The sequence below is a fragment of the Acartia tonsa genome, chromosome 6 (assembly GCF_053477335.1).
Source record: "Acartia tonsa isolate MP-2025a chromosome 6, ASM5347733v1, whole genome shotgun sequence".
NCBI classification, from domain to species: Eukaryota; Metazoa; Arthropoda; class Copepoda; order Calanoida; family Acartiidae; genus Acartia; species Acartia tonsa.
In genome coordinates this window covers 47742144-47764568 of record NC_137265.1, presented here as the reverse complement: position 1 = coordinate 47764568, position 22425 = coordinate 47742144, and the positions used below count along the sequence as shown (strand labels likewise).

At 34.4% G+C, this 22425-nt stretch overlaps 1 protein-coding gene across 1 annotated transcript; it reads left to right on the top strand.

The window, feature by feature from the left end:
- The first annotated feature begins 923 nt into the window (after positions 1–923).
- VGAT (vesicular GABA transporter) lies at positions 924–19660 on the top strand. Its single transcript, XM_080165156.1, has 12 exons — positions 924–992; positions 1720–1788; positions 2475–2544; positions 6184–6266; positions 11355–11507; positions 11915–12084; positions 12358–12482; positions 13488–13693; positions 14286–14465; positions 15559–15632; positions 15881–16015; positions 18291–19660. Exons 2-12 carry the CDS (start codon positions 1744–1746, stop codon positions 18424–18426), a joined length of 1377 nt encoding a protein of 458 aa, XP_080021282.1. The 5' UTR covers positions 924–992; positions 1720–1743; the 3' UTR covers positions 18427–19660.
- Positions 19661–22425: the final 2765 nt, after the last annotated feature.

Sequence of the window (22425 nt, the reverse complement as noted above, 5' to 3'; positions counted from 1 at the left end):
GTATTATAAAATTAAATTAGAAATGAAACATTATTAGAGAGGAATTTTATAAAAATAACATTTCCATCATTAAAATTTAATATTTCTGTTAATTTATTTACAATAGATTGCCATAAAGATTAATAATAATGAAATTTATTTTATTTATTAACAAGGAACTGTCATTTTTGACTAGCAAAAAAGTTGTTCTCAAGCTAGTATTTCTTCTGTTAAAATATTCCATTCTGTTAAATATTTTATACTTAAGAAACAAATATCAAGATATCGTCTTCCTAAACCAATCAAATTCAAATATATCTCAGAGCCTCTCAGAGATTTAAGGGGTTAATATATTTTATGTTTTCAATTTTTGTAAAACTATAACTGTCAAAAAAGATATGTACACCTAGTCTGAAAAAGAACTATTATGGCGTTGAATATTCTATAGGGTGAGAACTGATGGTTATTTATTCAAAATATATTGTTTTTTTTCTGGGTGTTAGTTCTTTTAGTAAATGAAAAATTAGATTAAGGGAGATGAATTAAACCAAAAAATATAGTAATTTTGCTTATCATTTTGCTGTCATTTTATATACAACAAAATGTTGTCTAAAGAAGAGCAGGAAGGGACAATGGTCTCTAAATAAAACTTATACCTAAAGTTTATAAGCACGCTCTCTTATTCGTAGTGCACTATCTTTTCCACCAATAATATAATATCAGAAATGGGCTAATTAGCAGTGTACATTAAATCATCACCTTAGGATCCCTAAAGTTTGGCGACAAGTAAATCATTCCTATATATCCTTGAATTAATAAAAGAAATATTTATCCCTGAAAAAGTTTAGCATCACATGAGATTTGCAAGTGGGTATGTTTCAGAAGATGGGGCACCGGAGAAAGCCCAATAAAGGGAGGACTGTTGACGGAGAAAGGGAGTGTGATAAAAGGGGGGTGGGAGAGAGAAGGGATATTTTGGTTATTGGTCTAGGAAACCATCACACTAAAGACAGGTGATCTTAGATCTTTTGATTTTTTTTTGTGAAAATATTAATTTTATTCTAATATAACCATGTTTTATTTGAATATGTTAAAATATAAAAATAGATTATGAGTAAATAGTAAACGATGTTGCAATTATCTAAAATACTGGAAACCATTTAAATGAAATAAAAGAAGTTTTTAGGTGATATCACTTTTAGCAATAAATAGACCCCCCCCCCCTTTAATTGCAAATTAGGAAGAATAGACATGTTTCTAGCCATTGCGGGATGCGGGGCTATTCCTATAAGTTATCCAGGCGAGGCTCTCCTATACTTGACATAACCTAACCGAATGTTTTAAACAAAATCAATTTAGTTCTCCATTTTAGAAGAGCTTCGCATAGGTCCTGGGATGGTTTTAGGCTATCTATGTTTATTTGAGTCATTAGGTGGTTTAAGTCTATTTTTCTTCCCCTCCCTTTCCATTAAGATACAGAGCCTCTAGACGGTAGGGAAGCATCCACATATATTTTTAAAAAAATTTCCATTAGGGCTTTGAAACCAATTTTTATTATCCACTGGATTAGAAATGGTCATAAGCCATACTGAACTATCATGTATCTTATCGTTTTATAGACATTTTTATAGTAAAAATCATTATATTAATACCAGTTAATGAATTAATCTATTAATTTTTTATTTTACTATTCGCGGAAGGCTGTCTTCATGCAAAAAATAACTATTACTACATTTTCAGGGCTGCCTCCTAGCGACCTCCAAAATGGCTGCGATGTTCTTCCAAATCAAGGACACCATAACAGCAAAGGTAAAGATCCAGCATGAAATGTAACGCGTCTTCTAGCTAAAGATGGGCGGTTTCCCTGTGTTTCAAGTCGAGCTTTCAACCCCAACCCCTATTTTGAAATAAATTGAAAATAAATTGGAGGAGGCCAAAGCTTTTCATTTCTTTGTTATGTACTTTTCCCTTAAGATCTCTGATATATATACTAGGGTTGGGCCGGATACCGGATATCTGGCTGATTTAAAAACCCGGATATCCGGTTCCGGCCGGATATCTGACCAACGTTCGATATCCGGCAAATTACCGGATAACCGGATTTCCGGCGTCAAAAATCGCCGGATATCATGTAACCGGATAGTTTTAATATCCGGTATTCGGCCGGATATTGAAAATGACCGGATATCCGGCCCAACCCTAATTTATACATTAAATGCTTTTAAATAGGGATCTAAAGGGGCAAGACAATGAACGATAAAATGATGTAGACATTGATAATAGACAAATTAAATGCCATTTGTAGATGAAAATTCGGTTGAAATTATGTTAGGATACAACTATCATTTTCGAACTAACCGATAGAAAGTCTTTTAAGCAAATTAATAAAACAACGTAGTAATAAAACTCTATGTACCATTGTAGTTTGCAGTCAAAATTGTCTCCTCCCTCCCTTCGATTAAGGTTGCCATAATATGTAAATTATTTTTGTTTAGATAACTCCCGAGTGTCTGAAGGCATCCGCAGAAGAGGTCAAAGATTTCGCGGAGAAAAATATGCCCAAGGAATTTACCATCTTCAATTAATCAATAAAAGATGTTTTTTAGTAAATTTATCAGACATATTCAGTAGCTAAAAACGTGTCCTAGACCAATATAATTTCCCTTAGTTAAATGTACTTACAGTCAAAGGTTGCTAAATAAAGGAATGAAGGAAAGGCAAAATGGATCCAAAAAATCACAAAACCTTTCCTTTATTTATCTCGGGTAAGTTTCGTGAATTTGAAAGTAGTCTTGAGGTGAATTCTTAAAAAACTTTTTTGCTCAGAACACAGTAAAAGTGTCGGACTGATTATGACGTAAAAAAATAGCCATTGAGAGGCCACTATATATTTTACCATTGGTCAATAATGGCCTCTCATTGGCTAATTTTTTTTTACGTCATAATCAGTCCGACACTTTTACTGTGTTCTTTTGCTCACTGCATCACTTTAATCAGTGAAGCAAAATTATCCACTCTAAAGTTTTATAGCATTATTAAAAGCAAAGCTTTTCTATAATTAGGGTTAGTCCGTCCGTACGTCCGTCTGTCCGTAACGGATAGCTTTTTTCGTTAACATGTTAGAATTGTCCAATCGATTTCAAACTTTGCATGGTGATTCCTTTAGTAGTTAGGTACGATTTAGAAAGCGTAGCAACTCTATAATCATTACCAGAATGTCCGTACGTCCATTTTAAACATGTAAATTTTTTTTACTTTTTTAACAACAAATTTTCATGTGATCTAATCATCCGATTGATCTGATTTTTGGTATATTAATTCCTGGGACAACAAAGTATAATGTTATAAGCGAAACAACTCTATAATCAAGTCCTAAAAATGTAAGTATGTTCATAAACATTATCCTGTATCAAGCAGTTTTTCAACAAATTTACTTACAATTTTGGTTCGACACTTATACATTTATATTCTGATAATTCAGTTCTGACACTATAAAAGTGTTAATGTCCGTTTGTCCTACCGTTTCAGTGCTTTGCTTTTGTGGATGTTGTCATCCTTGTTATTTGACACTTTAGGTACTTTTATCGTATTTTGATTGGTTGGTTCCAAACTAGCAGTGTCCAAACTCTTTAACAAATGGTTTTAATTTAAAACAGGGGTAATTCTGTTTATCATCATTGTAAAAGTATATTAATTTATTGTCCATTGTCTCCTGAGATCTCCAAAACTTATCCATATTTCATGAATTTTGCGTTAGAATAAAAAATGTCATTAATATTTTTTGGGTACCGCATCTCGTGGGTGCTCTCGTGAAAAGTAGTTCCCGAGATATTGATTCAAAATCGTTATCCTTATTCTGCCATTCGTTAACTTACATTCTTAGGGGGAAAGGTTAGATCAGGATTGGATTAGACAATATAATATTATTTCCAATAATTTTACTAGATTTATCTCTCATTGACCTATCCCTGTATGTAAACTGTAAAACTATAAATATATGAACAGAATACATATATGAGCATAATAAAATGGGAGAATATTTTGGCAACAGATATAAGATATCTAGATGGTTAATATGGGCCAATAAACCGTCAAACGTAAAAAAAAGAATTCGAAGCAGACTAACTCTTTTGCTTATTTTTATTCATAAACGATTAATTTCAATAATAAGAGCGACAAAATTATTCGACGATGTAATTTGTCGAAAGGTAACTTTATCTTAAGAAATTAAACCAAGAATAATTGACTTTTATTTATAAATGTTTTGTCATTGCTTCACATTATACGAGGGAAGAAATTTTTACATATACCAAAGAAAAAAATTCAAATGTTTTTAAATTTGACTCATGCGAATGAAATGAAAAATTAAAGGCGCTTTTGTATTAAATCTGTACACTTTCCAACCAATAACATAATCGGATTGAACCTCCACTGTCTTCCTTTTGGCTGGTTTAGAGAGTATGCATCTAGATTTTATATCTATTATATTGTCCAAAACTTTGAAATCTAAAACTGTTGTTAAGGAAGCATTTATTGCAGGACGCGATGCTTCTTAATATGGGATATTTAGCAGGGAGGGGTCATTGGACAGTTTATTACACTAGTACCCAAAGTTTTATAATAACGTTTTCTTATTCGTCAGCATTAACTTTGGGGGCTTTTGTTGAATTTTGGTTGGTTGGTTTATTAAGTTAAATGTCCAAAGGTTTCATCCACTGATCTACAAAAGTTTGTGTATCATCATTTGGGATGTACAATTATTTAGCGACCATTGTCTTATCCCTTTAGATCCCTGCGAATTTAGCCAAGTACAAGAAAAGAACATTAAACTGTAATTTTGAAAAGACAGCAAGTTGGTAGAATAAATAAAATGTAACTAAATATGACAAAGCAGTTAATTGATCAAGAAGCCTTGCAAGCTAAAGTCATTTTTAAAATTGTGACAGAGTGACATACGAACGTGCATACCCTAATTATAGATTAGCTTCGCTACTAACAAATGTACATGTAAGAAAATATGTGGAGCTCAAATTGACTATTATCAACTTGTACTGAAAATTTTCATAATCCTCAATATTTTGAAGATTTTTGTAGCTTAAAGTGAAATATTTCCCTTCAACGAAAAATCTATAAGATTAGTTTACTTTTCTTAACAATTAAGTTTTTTTTGAAAAGTATAATGATATTTTTTAAAAACTGAAAATATAGTAAATTCAATAAACTAACAGTAAATAAAAAAATCACTAAACCTTTTAAGCTCAAGTACTTTTAATTTGTGACGAGAGTAACATACGAACGGATGTATGGTTATACCCTAGATATAAAGTAGTTTTGCTTCTAGAAAATATATACAACGCAAAAGTAAGCAATTGCCTACTTAAATAACGCACTAAATAATGCTATATAGATATTGCGATATGCCTTTTAAGTAGGCGTTGGGAATAGAGATAGAGCTATGCATTTCTAGAGGGATACTGTTATCTAAATATTTAAGCAATTTTAACATGAGATTTGCCTCAAAATTTTCAGCCAGTCAAAATCACCTTTTTTCTCACACAATTGTGTTTTATGGTTACATTTATAAGTCTTTTTGTCTATCCATTAAGATCTCGCTCACCACTAAAAAATAATAACTCTTACTTTTTGAAAAGCTTTACATAGGTCCCATAATATTTTAGCCTATTTTATTTATAAATTTAAGTTTATAGATGGTTTTATGCTATTTTTGGGCCCACTACAAATACAGGGCTTCAACAAAACACATCTGGTATGATGATGTTCAATTTGATTGGTGGAAATGTTGGAAGCATAGCAGTTGTACGTCTAAATTAACATAAAACGAGTGGATAACTGACTTTATCATTTAGTGATAAAACTATATATTTGTACAACCCTCTATTATCTAATCTTAGTTTTATTATGGCAATATAATGTAAAAATATTGAATTTCAAATATTTACTTGCAAATTTGTATCAAGTCTTCTGTTAGAAAGTGGGAAATTATTTGATAAATTATAAAAAAAAATCACGAAACCTTATAGAAAAAAGTATCTACATCTCTGGAAGCACGACTGACAGACAGACGGACCTATTGAATTATATACTCGATGTTTATCACTAAAGGAAATCTTCACCAAAAATTTCAACTGTCTATTATAAATATTAGCCGAGAAAATATTGAAAATGGTAAATAACTGCGGCAGGGTGGTGATCCGCATGCTGAAGGCGGCACCGGAGGGAAAATTACAGAATGGGAGGCAGCTTGGAATGTTACTAACGCTATCCAGGTATTTTTTTCTCATTCATAATCAATTTAACAGGGCTCGGCAACTGTGCGCAAGCCACGTGTAATCCTCACAAAAATCGTCCTATAATAACTTTACAATTCAGCTGGATTTCTAAACCTGTCCCTAACCAGACAATCCATCTTTTAATTTTTTTATTTTATTTGCACACAAGAATGTTTAAACTTGAGGCTTATGCGCGGCTGCTGAGCCCTGCAATTTATCACAAAACCTTTTTTCTTGTCTTGATTATAAATAGGGAAAGTCTACTAGAGTAATATCCTTAGAACTAAAAGTTTTAAAAATTCTACTAAAATTAGAAAAGTTGCGTTAGTTCTCCCAATTGAAGTCCAAGAGAGCCAAGATTATAGATTCATTGTAATTTACCCTATATCCGTGATCATAAGTAAAATAAATTCATATCTGTATTTTTGTATACCAATCTAAAGAGATAGGTTTACCTTATCAACAGTGGGTTAGAGGTAAACACTCCATAATAATACATCTCTGTTAAAAAAAAATATTGGGGGGAGGATAGGATTCTCGGAGAAATTTCAAATATAGTAATACCCTTCCCCAAACCACCTCAATTAGCTTAAACCCATCCCAAGACCAATATGAAACTTCCTGGAAGTATTGCAACAATATAATAATACAAACATCCTATTATTTTTATATAAAGGTTATAATTATTATATATAACTTTGAATAAAAACATTCTTGATATTGTCCTACTTAATATCACGTTCAAGGTATGAAAATATGTGATAGGACACTCATTTCATTGCGTGCTGCTGGATCCAGGAATCTTGTAATGTTGCCAGGAACCAGGAAGCATTCGTGACCAGCAATATTTTACCATGAACTGCAGTAGATCCCATTAATCATATATAAAAAAAACACTAAATATTACTAAATATATTCCAGGTTCTAAATGCATATGATTTTAATTGTTTACCTATCAACGTTAATGCCACTGACTAGTTTTTATATAAAGACTTGATTATACAGAGATGTATGCATATAGAGATGCTTCGCCTATTACATAGTACCTTATCGCCATAGGAATAAATATTGCAAACAAATTACGACCAGAGGGGCTTTCCAGTAATGTTTATAGTCATGTTATGAATTTGTAAATTGTACCTAACTGTTACATTACAAAATTCATCATACAAAGTTTTAAATCGATAGGACAACTCCAATTTACCCTAATTAACCATAAGATCTACATGTAACTGGGTCAGGCGTAAGGATGGACATATCTTAAATGTAGAAAACTTTGTTCTTCAAAATAGAAGCAGCCAGTAATTATTAAATATGACTCTGAGAGGTTCCCTTGAAAGGATGGTGATAAATGGAAGAAAATGTGAATGTATGTGAGGAATCTTTATTGAAATACTAGGCCCATCATACATTACATTATTATTAGGGTTAGGCCGGATACATATTTGGCTGGATACCGGATATATAATGCTGGATATCCGGATATTCTACAAGAAAATGTGAATGTATGTGAGGAATTTTTATTAAAATACTAGGCCCACCATACATTACATTATTATTAGGGTTGGGCCGGATACATATTTGGCTGGATACCAGATATATAATGCCGGATATCCAGATGTTCCGGAAGAAAATGGGAATGTATGTGTGGAATCTTTATTGAATTACTAGGCCCATCATACATTACATTATTATTAGGGTTGGGCCGGATACCAGATATCTTGCTGATTTCTAATGCCGGATATCCGGATATTACGGAAGAAAATGTAAATGTATGTGAGGAATCTTTATTAAAATACTAGGCCCATCATACATTATTATTAGGGTTGGGCCGAATACCATATATCCGGCTGATTTCTAATGCCTGATATCCGGATATTCCGAAAGAAAATGTGAATGTATGTGGGGAATCTTTATTGGTATACTAGGCCCATCATACATTACACTATTATTAGGGTTGGGCCAGATACCAGATATCCGGCTTATTTTTAATGACTGATATCCGGATATTCCGGAAAAAAATGTGAATGTGAGGAAGGTTTTGAAATACTAGGCCAATCATACATTACATTATCATAAGGGTTGGGCCAGATACATATTTGGTTAGATACCAGATATCCGGCTTATTTTTAATGTCTGATATCCGGATAAAAATGTGAATGTATTTTAGGAATCATACATTATATTATCATTAAGGTTGGGCCGGATACCAGATATCCGGCTTATTTTAAATGCTGGATAACCGGATATTTTGAAGAAAATGTGAACTTATGTGAGGAATTTTTATTGAAATACTAGGCCCATCATACATTACATTATTATTAGGGTTGGCTGGATACCATGTATATAATGCCGGATATAAGGCTGAAGAAAATGTGAATGTATGTGAGGAAATACTAGGCCCATCATACATTACATTATCATTATTATAATTCACAAGGACGTTCAAGGGAAAGGGGTATATGGGTGATCCCTCCCCCCCTCGAAACAACACATTAGATTTTAACTTCATTACCACAAAAAGATAACCCAAAAAGACAGCCTCAAATGTTTTAGGGAGTCATAACTCCAAAACCTCTCAAACATTTTGAAATTTTATAGTGTTTGTGTTTTTTTCACTCCCAAAATGATTTTAAGCGTATTTTTTTTAGCGTATTTTACCCCACTAGACTTGCATTGATGTACCACTCTCTTCCTATACTATACATAGTAACCTAAACCCTATACAAAGTTTCCCTGAAAAGCAGAAACATATAGCGGCTTCATCAATTAAACAGGAATACAAATACAAAGGATATTCAAAATTTAAATTTAAATGTTTTACAGGTTTAACCACGGGTAGGGATAACTAATCTGAAGGTAAATCTATTTACTTTTCCAAAAGCAAACCAAAATAATGAACTAAATATGGAATTTTTTACTAATATATTCTACAATAATTCAAAACTTTTGGTACTTTTATCATAACTTGATTGGTTTGTTCAAATCAGCAGTGCAGTGTCTACACTTTTCCACGGTTAAACTGTTTTAAATTTGTTTTTCGTAATTTGGGAAGTAAATAAATTTTTAAAAATTTATCCTTATTGCCTTATCCCTTAGGAAAGTAATGCCAACAACATAGAATGATTAAAATGAAAAATTGTGATTACAGGTTTTCTTGAGATGACAGATCCCTTTCTGGTTCACTCAAATTTCTGTAATAATAGTAAATCATATTGATGCCAGAATTGAAATGATTTATGCTGAGAAGTTGGCTGTAAAATATATGGAATACACTGCAAAAAATTATAAGAATATTTAGTGGTTTTGCAATAATTGCCTGTAGAGCACTGATAACCCCTCCTTACTTGTTAAAGAAACTGTATTCAAAAGGGGGGAAGGAAGTTTTACTGTTTCTATATCTATGACCCTTACCTTGAGGGGTTACCCACTATCCGATGCAAACTAACCTAACCTGACCGAAAGTAATAAACAAACTAACGAAAAACTACCCCTCTCTCTTACTTTCAAGTTATTGGGGTAAAGTAAGTTGATGGGTTTTCATTGCTCACAAGTCAACAAGGTACTTTGTGTGTGAGCAATTATAATGATAATTGAGGTTTATTTAAATTTTCCCTCATCCGTTGGCCTAATAACTTTGATTAATTTAGATAAATATGTAATAATTGCTTTAAACAAGAAGTGTCCAAACTTTCAAACCAATAATTTTAATCTGCATCAGGGGTAATTTGGATTTTATCTTTAAGGTTCTATACACAATAATGCCCAACAAATAAATTTTCTATGATATTTTTTTGATTTTGCTATACTGAATTATATATTCTTTCGTAAGTGATTATAGTTTTATAAAAACAAGGATGACAACATCCATAAAAGCGAAGCACTGAAACGGTAGGACAAACGAACATTAACACTTGTATAGTGTATGAACTGAATAATCAGAATATAAAAGAAATATCGAAAGAGTCAAAGCAAAATTTAAGTAAATTTGTTGGAAAACTGCTTGATACAGGATAATGTTTATGGACATACTTACAGTTTTAGGACTTGATTATAGAGTTGCTTCGCTTATACTATTTTTCTTTGTTGTCCCAGTAATCAATATACCAAAAATCAGATCAAACGGATAATTAGATCACATAAAAATTTGTTGTTAAAAAAGTAGAAAAATCAACATGTTTAAAATGGACGTACGGACATTCTGGTCATGATTATAGAGTTGCTACGGTTTCTAAATCGTACCTAACTACTACAGGAATCATCATGCAAAATTTGAAATCGATAGGACAATTCTAACATGCCTAAATTAACGAATAAAAGCTATCTATCTCGGACGGACGGACGTACGGACGGACGGACGGACGTACGGACGGACGGACGGACCGACCCTAATTATAGAAAAGCTTCGCTTTTAAAAAGGTTGATATAAAATTGTGACTTATGGGAATAATCTTTGACAGTGGAGAATTTTAAAGTGTTACTGGCTTACCTTTTAAAAAGCTTTGGGGGGAAATATCTTATTTGAAGTTAAACTTTTCTACAACATGTATATACTTGTTTGTTTGTCTGTGTGTAATATCCTTCCATTTGTTCTATTTTTATGTATTTCCATTCTATTTTTGTATGCTTTTTTTTATCCTGTTATGCTTTTCTTACATGGTATTTCTAATAACCTTAGTAAATGTGCCTTTTTTTAGTGAGGGAGGGGACATTAAATTGTACCAGTCCCCAAAGTTTTATAAACATTTTCTCTCATTCGCTGGCTTAAAAACTTTTCTTATATTCTGATTGGGTGTAGTACCAACTAACATTGTCAAAAATTTTACACAAATAGATGTAATCTACTGAAGGGATGGGGATGTACCATACATGAATTTATCTCCATTTTTTATATCTTAGAATCTATAAAGAACTAAACTTGTTTTATGTTATTTTTAGAGAATGTTCATATTATCCCTGCTGGTACGCCGTGTACCACGGGGGTTACTGGGCCATCCTGGCCATGGTGGGCATAGCCTACATTTGCTTACTTTCTCTTATTCGTTGGCATAAAAACTTTGGGGACTTTTATTTTGTTATGTTTAGGGTATGTTCATAGTATCCCTGCCGTACGCTGTGTACCACGGGGGTTACTGGGCCATCCTAGCCATGGTCGGCATAGCCTACATCTGTTGCTACACCGGCAAGATCCTCGTCGACTGTCTGTATGAGACCAATGAGTTTGGAGAAACAATTAAGGTAAATATTTTTTGATGGTGTAGAGGGGAGGGTGGGTTTAGTTAATCCCGTCGATTTTCATTTTCTCTCAACCTGTCAAATATGGAGGCAAAATTTCACGTTCAATTCAAATTCAAAGTTTGCTATAAAAGTAATGGTATATAACCCAGATTCAGTCATACTGAAGGCAATGCTAATGCTGACTGTATGACATCAATAAAAGGGGCTTTGACTAATATATATTATTGTCATAACACTAATCTAATTGACTAATTACTAAAGCTAAATGCTTTATATTAAAGTTTGAACGAGTACCTCTTACAAATTTGACTCCCTTTCAAAGATTGAAGGATGGATTCTAAGACTTGTAGAGTAGCTTTGCTATTGAAAAGCAAATTTTCAAACCTCAGAACTTAATTTTTTTTAAGGTTCGTTACAGCTACAACGAGGTGGCGCAAGAAGTGTTTGGTAAAAGATTTGGCGGAAAAATTATCAATGCCGCACAGCTGATTGAACTGCTGATGACGTGCATTCTGTACATTGTGCTCTGCGGAGATCTTTTCATTGGTGCTTTCCCCTATGGACAGATTGACACCAGGTCAGAATTGTAGCGCAGCTACTCTTTGGGACACTAAGATCAGACAGACAGACAAACAAACATAATGTAACTTTTATACAAGGATTAATATTTCTCAGTCGTATATGATGTCGTAAATGAATAAGTATAGATATATTGGCTGATATTCAAAGACCCAATTGAAAGTTGGCATAGGGTCAAAGAGGTGGGGACATACAGTTATTTAACCCCTTCCCCTCTATTGTTTTACTCTAATAATCTAACCTAACGTTATTAAAGGATCTTTAAATTCAGGTCATATATGATGCTGTGTGGAGTATTCCTGCTTCCATGCGCTTTCCTGAAGAATCTGCACCACGTGTCTCAACTATCCTTTTGGAATGGAATAGTCCATACTCTGATCAATGTGCTTATCTTAGGTAAACTTTTCCAGTATAATTATGGCTTCGAATCCGCTGGATTAGAACTGGTCCTGATGTTTACTGAAAAATCATATATCCAATCGTATTAAAGAAAATTTTCAACTAAAGATAGTTTAAAAATAATAGGATAATTTCTTCTTTTATTGGCCCAGGACTTCGACCAACGTTCAAATGTATTGTATATGTGGTAGGGGTGAAGCAGTTCAACCCTACTGAGCGAGTCCGGTCAAAAGAGCCCCTAGCCTTAAGGATTCTATCAATAAAGTACTTCAAGTAGTTACAGTTTGAATGTTTATTTAGAACTGATTACTGATTATACACAACAAATTAATGGCTTTATATACAAACAGATTACAATATTGGGTTAGGTAGAAAATGGGTGTGGAGAAGATGGGGGGCTGCAGCCAGGTGAATAGCAAATGGGCAGGCCCCTGTGGGGGGTAAGGTAGACGTCCCCCGGAAAAGGGTAGGTTATCTGGAACATGAAGGGGGGAGGGGCAACTCCCTCCCCATATCGGCGGGTGATAACTTTGAACGCGTTCTCTGGCGGTCAAACAATAGAAAATGGGTTGGTTTAAGAATGTGATGGTTAGGGGATTAACCACCTGGTTGTTATCGGCAGCCCCGGAGCGTAGCGTGCTCTAGGAAGTGACAGTCTGTCTGTCCGACTACCACATATACACATCGTTTCTGGACTAAAAACTAAATTTTTATTTTGAACAAAATCTAATTTTAGGCTTATTTTAGGTAAGGTTAGTAAAGCCCTTTGTCTAAACTAAATAACTTGCAAAGAAAGTTATTTTGGATGCAGCATATAGTTAATACAAAAAAAGTAAATGGATGTTCCAACGTTTTAGCGAACTATAACTATTGACGTCATGTTTCCTTCATTGCTGCATTGTAACATGTGTCGATCTTTTTGGAGACACTATAAGCTACTTCTTTGCTCATACTAAACACATACATATAAAACACATTTATGACGTTAACTTATAATGTTAGGTTATTGTTGTATGTGTGCCGGGGACTGGGCCTTCTCCAAGGTCACCCTGCGGGTTGACATCCTGTCCTTCCCCATCGCCCTGGGAATCATTGTGTTCAGCTACACCAGCCAGATCTTCCTACCGACGCTGGAGGAGAACATGATTGATAAATCCAAGTTTCACTGCATGCTGCACTGGTCCCATATTGCTGCCGCCATTTTTAAGGTATTCTGTTTTTTGTAGCGCAGCTACTCTATATAATTGATATGTCTATACGTTCGTCTGTCTGCCTGTCTTTGAGGAGGATATTATGGATAAATCCCATGTTGATGCCGACATGTTTAAGGGTTTTTTTTGTAGAAGAAAAGAACTTTGTTATTATTTTTGTCTTGCCGTCCGTAATTTTGTCAGTCTGTAGCGCTATGGGTAAAATGTGATGAAGAGTATCTAGTTCACAACTTACTTGGTCCTTCGTTCTGTCGGTCATGCTAGAATTAAAGCATAGATATAAATTTACTCCAAAGGTTTTGTGTTTTTCTGCTATTTATCATATCATCTTCTCTTATTGGCACCCCGATATAAAATCTAATATACTTTCACGAAGATGATTCCTACACAGATTATGACGTCATATGATAGAAAAACTAACCTTCTACTTTTAAAAATTTAGGGTGTGCTTCATCATACTTATTCTAAGTTGGAGGGAGGGGGGGTTATTATATCACCCCCATTACAACCCCCCCCCCCCTCCACATCCCTTATTCGTCCTTAGAATGACCGTTACTTTTCAAGTTTTTAATAAAACCTTCCATCACAGGCCCTGTTTGGCTACCTGGGCTTCCTGACCTGGCAAGAGGACACGCAGGAGGTCATTGTCAACAACATCGACGGAATCTTCAAGATCTTAGTGAACATGATCCTTGTGTGTAAAGCTCTGTTGTCCTACCCTCTGCCATACTATGCGGCCTGTGATCTCATGGAGAAAGAAATGTTCCAGGTTTCATTTTAATTTTTTATCTTACTTTTACAAGAGATTAATTCTCCTATTTCCTATGGTTTAAAATTCACGTGTTATAGTATTTGTAGGAAAGAAAATCTTTTCCAGTATGGATTTGAAACTGATTAATATCAGCTGGATTAGAACCGGTTATCAGCCATCATGTATCGTATCATATTAAAGACAATTTTCAATGATCGAGCAATAGAGATGAAATAAAAGTCTCAAAAATAAAATAATAACATATATTTATACTAGTTTTGTTTATCCAGTCTAATGGAATTAATGTTATGATTCTTTTTACTATCTGCGGAAAACTGTCTATAATGTGATGTGAAGCTTGCTTTTGTGTTCCATACCCGCCGACAAAACTAAAGTATTTTAAAAAGTTTCTATACTTACACATAAATACCCATGCTTAACAGTCTGAAACCTACTAGGGGTAATTATTATTCTAATGAAGTATCTACATTAAGTAAGGATATAACCAATTAGTTGAGTAGCTTCACAGGGAGTAAGGGAGGGGACAATGGATCGAATATTCAATTTTTAGGAGTCTCAGACTTTGGGTACTGGCTTAAAGGGAATGTGCAAGAATTTAGCAGTTTCTGACTGAGTTTGGGTACTTGCGCATGAAATGCCGCTACTCGTTATGTATGTTTTGAATATTGCAGATGGGGAGAAGGGATAAGGGAAGTGGGGGCAAGGGAAATAATTACTCATTGTGTTAGTTTGGAATGTAGCAGATGGGGAGAAGGAAGGTGGGGGCAAGGGGCAAGGGAAATAAACAGAATAAAAAGGGGCAGTCATATTCTTGCTAGCAGCTGGCCGGGTCCAATAATCTTGTAATATAAAAATCACACCATAAAACCTCAATATATTTCATCAAAAACAAGTTGTGATTTCACTTTACATGACGCTATGGAAATCTATTATTCAATTAACAATCCCTTTATAATTTCCTACAAATTTATTGGATTAAACTGGATTTCATGCCCTTTCTTTGATAACTCTTATATTGAATTAATTGCCCATTGTCCCCTCCCTTACTCCCTGGTAGCTTCACCACAAATGCTATAATATTTTTTTTTAGGGAAAGCCAGAGACAGCATTCCCTTCCATATGGGGACTAGATGGCAACCTTAAAATTTGGGGACTTGCTTTCAGGTAAACTACTATTTACTTTTGCCGTATTGGATGAAGTATCATTTAGCCTACAACTTTTCACCTCGTCAGCAATTATCTTTTATTTCACTTGTTAAAATTAAAGCAAGTTTATTTTTTAGTAGCTTAACCGCTGATGATAGGTAGCCAGAATGCCTCAAAACGTTCATGCTCAAAAAAAGATTTTCAAGATTTATCCAAATTTAAAATTCATTTAATTTTGGACATAAATTTCCTTGTTTTTTATTTAGAACTGGAATAGTGGTGGGTACAATCATGTTTGCCGTCATCATCCCCCACTTCTCAATTCTCATGGGTTTCATCGGCAACTTCACCGGGTGTCTGCTCTCCTTTGTCTGGCCCTGCATCTTCCATCTGTACATCAGGTAACCTTGCTCTTCTTTGTCTGGTCCTGTATCTTCCATCTGTACATCAGGTAACCGTGCTCTCCTTATCCTGGCCCTGCATCTTCCATCTGTACATCAGGTAACCTTGCTCTTCTTTGTCTGGCTCGTGCATCTTCCATCTGTACATTAGTTAACCTTGCTCTTCTTTGTGTGGCCCTACATCTTCTATCTGTACATCAGGTAACCTTGCTCTCCTTTGTGTGGCCCTGTATCTTCCATCTGTACATCAGGTAACCTTGCTCTTCTCTGTGTGGCCCTGCATCTTCCATCTGTACATCAGGTAACCTTGCTCTTTTTTTGTGTGGCCCTACATCTTCCATCTGTACATCAGGTAACCTTGTTCCCCTTTGTGTGGCCCTACATCTTCCATCTGAACATCAGGTAACCTTGCTCTTCTTTGTCTGGCCCTACATCTTCCATCTGTACATCAGGTAAACTTGCTCTTCTTTGTGTAGCCCTGTATCTTCCATCTGTACATCAGGTGGGTACAATCATGTTTGCCGTCATCATCCCCCACTTCTCAATTCTCATGGGTTTCATCGGCAACTTCACCGGGTGTCTGCTCTCCTTTGTCTGGCCCTGCATCTTCCATCTGTACATCAGGTAACCTTGCTCTTCTTTGTCTGGTCCTGTATCTTCCATCTGTACATCAGGTAACCGTGCTCTCCTTATCCTGGCCCTGCATCTTCCATCTGTACATCAGGTAACCTTGCTCTTCTTTGTCTGGCTCGTGCATCTTCCATCTGTACATTAGTTAACCTTGCTCTTCTTTGTGTGGCCCTACATCTTCTATCTGTACATCAGGTAACCTTGCTCTCCTTTGTGTGGCCCTGTATCTTCCATCTGTACATCAGGTAACCTTGCTCTTCTCTGTGTGGCCCTGCATCTTCCATCTGTACATCAGGTAACCTTGCTCTTTTTTTGTGTGGCCCTACATCTTCCATCTGTACATCAGGTAACCTTGTTCCCCTTTGTGTGGCCCTACATCTTCCATCTGAACATCAGGTAACCTTGCTCTTCTTTGTCTGGCCCTACATCTTCCATCTGTACATCAGGTAAACTTGCTCTTCTTTGTGTAGCCCTGTATCTTCCATCTGTACATCAGGTGGGTACAATCATGTTTGCCGTCATCATCCCCCACTTCTCAATTCTCATGGGTTTCATCGGCAACTTCACCGGGTGTCTGCTCTCCTTTGTCTGGCCCTGCATCTTCCATCTGTACATCAGGTAACCTTGCTCTTCTTTGTCTGGTCCTGTATCTTCCATCTGTACATCAGGTAACCGTGCTCTCCTTATCCTGGCCCTGCATCTTCCATCTGTACATCAGGTAACCTTGCTCTTCTTTGTCTGGCTCGTGCATCTTCCATCTGTACATTAGTTAACCTTGCTCTTCTTTGTGTGGCCATACATCTTCTATCTGTACATCAGGTAACCTTGCTCTTCTTTGTCTGGCCCTACATCTTCCATCTGTACATCAGGTAACCTTGCTCTTCTTTGTGTAGCCCTGTATCTTCCATCTGTACATCAGGTAACCTTGCTCTTCTCTGTGTGGCCCTGCATCTTCCATCTGTACATCAGGTAACCTTGCTCTTTTTTGTGTGGCCCTACATCTTCCATCTGTACATCAGGTAACCTTGCTCTTCTTTGTCTGGCCCTACATCTTCCATCTGTACATCAGGTAACCTTGTTCTCCTTTGTCTGGCCCTGTATCTTCCATCTGTACATCAGGTAACCTTGCTCTCCTTTGTGTGGCCCTGCATCTTCCATCTGTACATCAGGTAACCTTGCTCTCCTTTGTGTGGCCCTGCATCTTCCATCTGTACATCAGGTAACCTTGTTCTCCTTTGTGTGGCCCTACATCTTCCATCTGAACATCAGGTAACCTTGCTCTTCTTTGTCTGGCCCTGCATCTTCCATCTGTACATCAGGTAAACTTGCTCTTCTTTGTGTAGCCCTGTATCTTCCATCTGTACATCAGGTAACCTTGCTCTTCTTTGTCTGGCCCTGCATCTTCCATCTGTACATCAGGTAACCTTGCTCTTCTTACATTATAAATTCATCTTCCTCTCGTTCATACTTTTGATTCTACCTTTGAAAGGAGCAATGTTATTTCTCTCATAATGCTTATGAAATATAACAAGCTTTTATAAAAAAAATATTTTTGTTGCTTATATTAGGTTAGGTTAGGGAATGAAAAAATGAGGGGAGGGTTATAAAGGCACCGATCATATAAATATTTAATTCTTTTTATCAGACGTGATTCTATGTCCTGGTATACGATGCTGTGGGATATCTTCATCATCTTCTTGGGCCTTATGTTCGGCCTGGTCGGCATGTACTACTCCGGCAGAGCTTTGGAGAGAGCGTATGAGCTTGGCATTCCTGTCTAAATTTAATTGTTGAGCAGCTAAGCTCTAAGCAGCATAGAGATATAAAAAAAACCAGGATAGAAAATTTGAAGGAATTTGACTATTGAAAATGAAATATTTTACTTAAATCAACCCCCTGCCCCCCAAAAAGAAATTGAACAAAAAAGACTTTATATAAAGTTCATTTATATCATTTCTTTCACATGACTTATTCCTTCTATATTAAAGAAATTAGCTTAATTTCTATATGAATATTCAAAATTTGAATCAATTGAAACACAAATCTTAAAACCTTTGAAATTAAAGAAAATATGATTCTAAACAATATGATCTAAAAAACGGATCAATAATGAGATTAAAAATGAAATTAGTTTAGGATTAATGTAGCTGTAAAATTGATTGCTTTAAAACTAACAAATACTCTCAACATAAATGATGAAAAGAAGTCTTCCATATTTCTTACCATATCATCGTTGTAATTATCAGCTGGGGATTCATGTAACTGGACAAAGTGTCTCAAAAATCAGCCATGTGACGTCATAAAAATGAGGGAGATGAGAGGAGAAGTGGGAAAGAAAACCCCTAAAAAAGATATGGATAATACCTCATTTTTATGACGTCACATTGCTGATTTTTGAGACACTTTGTCCAGTTACGGGATTAATAGAATGTTGGTATACCTATCTTCCATAAAGGTGTACCTATATTTTATATAACTCCCCCCATTATGACTTTAACATATCTGTAATGTTATTACTAAAACAAAAAAGGGGGCAGGGGCAGATTTGAAAGAAACAGCGTATAGTGTCAAATAAAAAATGACATCATACAATACAAATGACCAATGATAGGCCAGTATAAATTGTAATTGACAAATGTTAAATTGAATACTGGCCTATCATTGGTCCTTTGTATTGTATGACGTCATTTTTATTTGACACCATACGCTGTTTCGATTTAAACTAATCTTTATGAAACTATCATTTTCATAATAAAATTAAGAACCAAAAAGAATCGCCCTTTTCCCTTATAATTAATTGTTAACTACGGCTTTCAAGTCAAAAAAATTTTTTTTGAAAAATATTGAAAATCTATGTCTTCCAGGGATAAGGGATAGGAAACCTGGCCATAAATTAGGTCTCGGCCTGGTTTTGAAAGGGATCATGCAACTTTTACCATTTGCCTAATTTAATGACCTTACTGGCGGACGGCTCATATTGGCTACCGCTCTAAACCAATAGTGTTCTGTGATTTGGGCTTGTTTTGTATCATCCAATCACCAATTGGCGGAGCCAATTGGTGATTGGTTGATACAAAACAAGCCCAAATCACAGATGGCGGAAATTTCAGAAGCAGACAATTATAGAAAAAATAATGATTTCGTCTGCTACGAAAAAATAAATATAAATGGTGTTAGATCACATTAGTTTAATTATTAAATCTGCTTAGAGTTAAACATTAAAAAAGGGCCACATAGAAAAAACAAAAATAACGGGATTATTTTTTTGGAAAGAAGGTAGCTACGAATTTTCATTTGGTAGTTTATAAATTAGATGTTGTATTTTGAATTTTAAAAATTTATTACGGAATTGATACAACACCTTTACCCTAATTTATGTACAATACAACACAGTACAGATATATCATTACATTATATCTAGTATAGTATCCAAAGAACTTGATAGAATGTTACCCAAGTGCATATTTATTTATTTATTTTGAATTTTAATTAGCAATGAAATTTTCAAATAAAATTTTTACTCATTAATAAAAATGCAAATAATACAAACTAAAATCTGTCTGAGGGAAACCCAACGATAGCTTTCTGACAGTTCAAATTACCAAAGTAAAAGATAAAAAATTTTGGGAGAGAAAAAACTTCATTTTAACAAAAGCCATTAATATATAGGTTTATAAAAAGTTATGTTTTTTACTTTAAACTAGCTACCTGAATTTGATTCTATACTTTATCTACACACACACACACAGCTTTTTAAAAGCGAAGCTTTTCTATAATTAGGGTCGGTCCGTCCGTCCGTCCGTACGTCCGTCCGTCCGTCCGTACGTCCGTCCGTCCGAGATAGATAGCTTTTATTCGTTAATTTAGGCATGTTAAATTGTCCTATCGATTTCAAACTTTGCATGATGATTCCTGTAGTAGTTGGGTACAATTTAGAAAGCGTAGCAACTCTATAATCATTACCAGAATGTCCGTACGTCCATTTTAAACATGTTGATTTTCCTACTTTTTTAACAACAAATTTTCAAGTGTTTTAATTATCCGTTTGATCTGATTTTTGGTATATTGATTCCTGGGACAACAAAGAACAATATTATAAGCGAAGCAACTCTATAATCAAGTCCAAAAATGTAAGTATGTCCATAAACATTATCCTGTTTTTAAGCAGTTTTTCAACAAATTTACCTACAATTTTGATTCGACATTTATACATTTATGTTCCGATTTTTCAGTTCAGATACTATACAAGTGTTAATGTCCGTTTGTCCTACCGTTTCAGTGCTTCGCTTTTATGGATGTTGTCATCCTTGTTCATTAGCATTTTATACGAACCACTGTGCTATCCCAAAACTGGTTTATTAGGCTAGAAATAGGCCTAGGCTTGAAATAGGCCTGAAATAATATTTTCCTACGTTTCCCATCCCTTATCCCTGATGTCTTCCAAGATTGTAATTTAAAATGTCTTCCAAAAATGTAATTTAAAGTGATGTAAAAAAAAACCAAGTCTTCCAATTAAGAAAATGTTTTAATATTCACTTCATGTTGTTTAGATTTTAGAATATATCAAATGTTATGTTAAATTCAAGTTGTAAAACTTAATTTTATTGTTAACTAACTAAAGATGAAATCTATGAATAAACAGGCTTACTTTTTAAATAAAAGAGTATGCCTTTCTTATTATGCCTAACGAATTGTATTTTTGTCAATTTATGTTAAAATGTTTTAGCCTTAATTAATTCTTAGTTAATTTACCCTTTAATATGTAGATGTTTCAATGTTAAACATGTTATTTGACTGAGAAAAAACATTTGATTTGAAGAACTTTTTTCTTTTACAAAACTGATCAGATTAATTAGGTTATCTACTCATTCCATAGTAATTAGGCAGCAAATGAGCCTTTAGAATCTGTAGCTGTATATTTTGACCAAACCAATTTGCAGAACAGCCTAATCGCTACGAGTAGTTGGAAATAAATGGCTTCGAAACCGATTAATATCCACTTGATTGGAATCAGTTCTTAGCCATACTAAAATATCAAGTAAAGCATCGTATAAAAGACTGTTTTCCACGAATATTAAAATATAAATCATAAATTAACACAAGTTTTGTTAGCCCGGGCCTTTGACCCCTCGGGTCTAACAAAACTGGTTTTAATCTTATAATTTTTCGTGGAAAGTTGTCTATAATACGATGCAATGAATAACTATTCAAACTAAAGGGTAACAATTGCAATAATAAGTTAAAATTTTAGCAAATGCTTGTAATGCAAACAATGTTTTTTTATACTAATTTTGAAAAAACTGCTTTTTGCAATTTTAGTCATAGATTTCCTTTAAAATTGCTCCTAATATGATTTATTATAACAGAATATGAAGCAGATTTTTATGCCTAATAAAATGACGTCATAAAATACAAATGATCAATGATAGGCCAGTATACTGCAATGTCTACTGGCCTAACATTTGTATTGTATGACGTCAGTTTTTATTAGGCACTATAAGCTGTTTCTGATATTTTATAATAGAAAATCTTTAGTTTTATTTAATATTTCTTAATGTGTTTAGTATAATGATATAAAAATATGTCTTCCAAACAAATAAATAATTTGTGATTCTTTAGTAATTAATATAAATAGTTATAACTCAAGTAAATTTTTACAGTTTAAAAGTATTAAAAAGAATATTCTTGATTTCAAATTTTTGACACTATACACTATGCTCTTATGAACAAATAAAGTTGAAGGTACACTTACACATATAGGGAATATAGATTAATTTTAT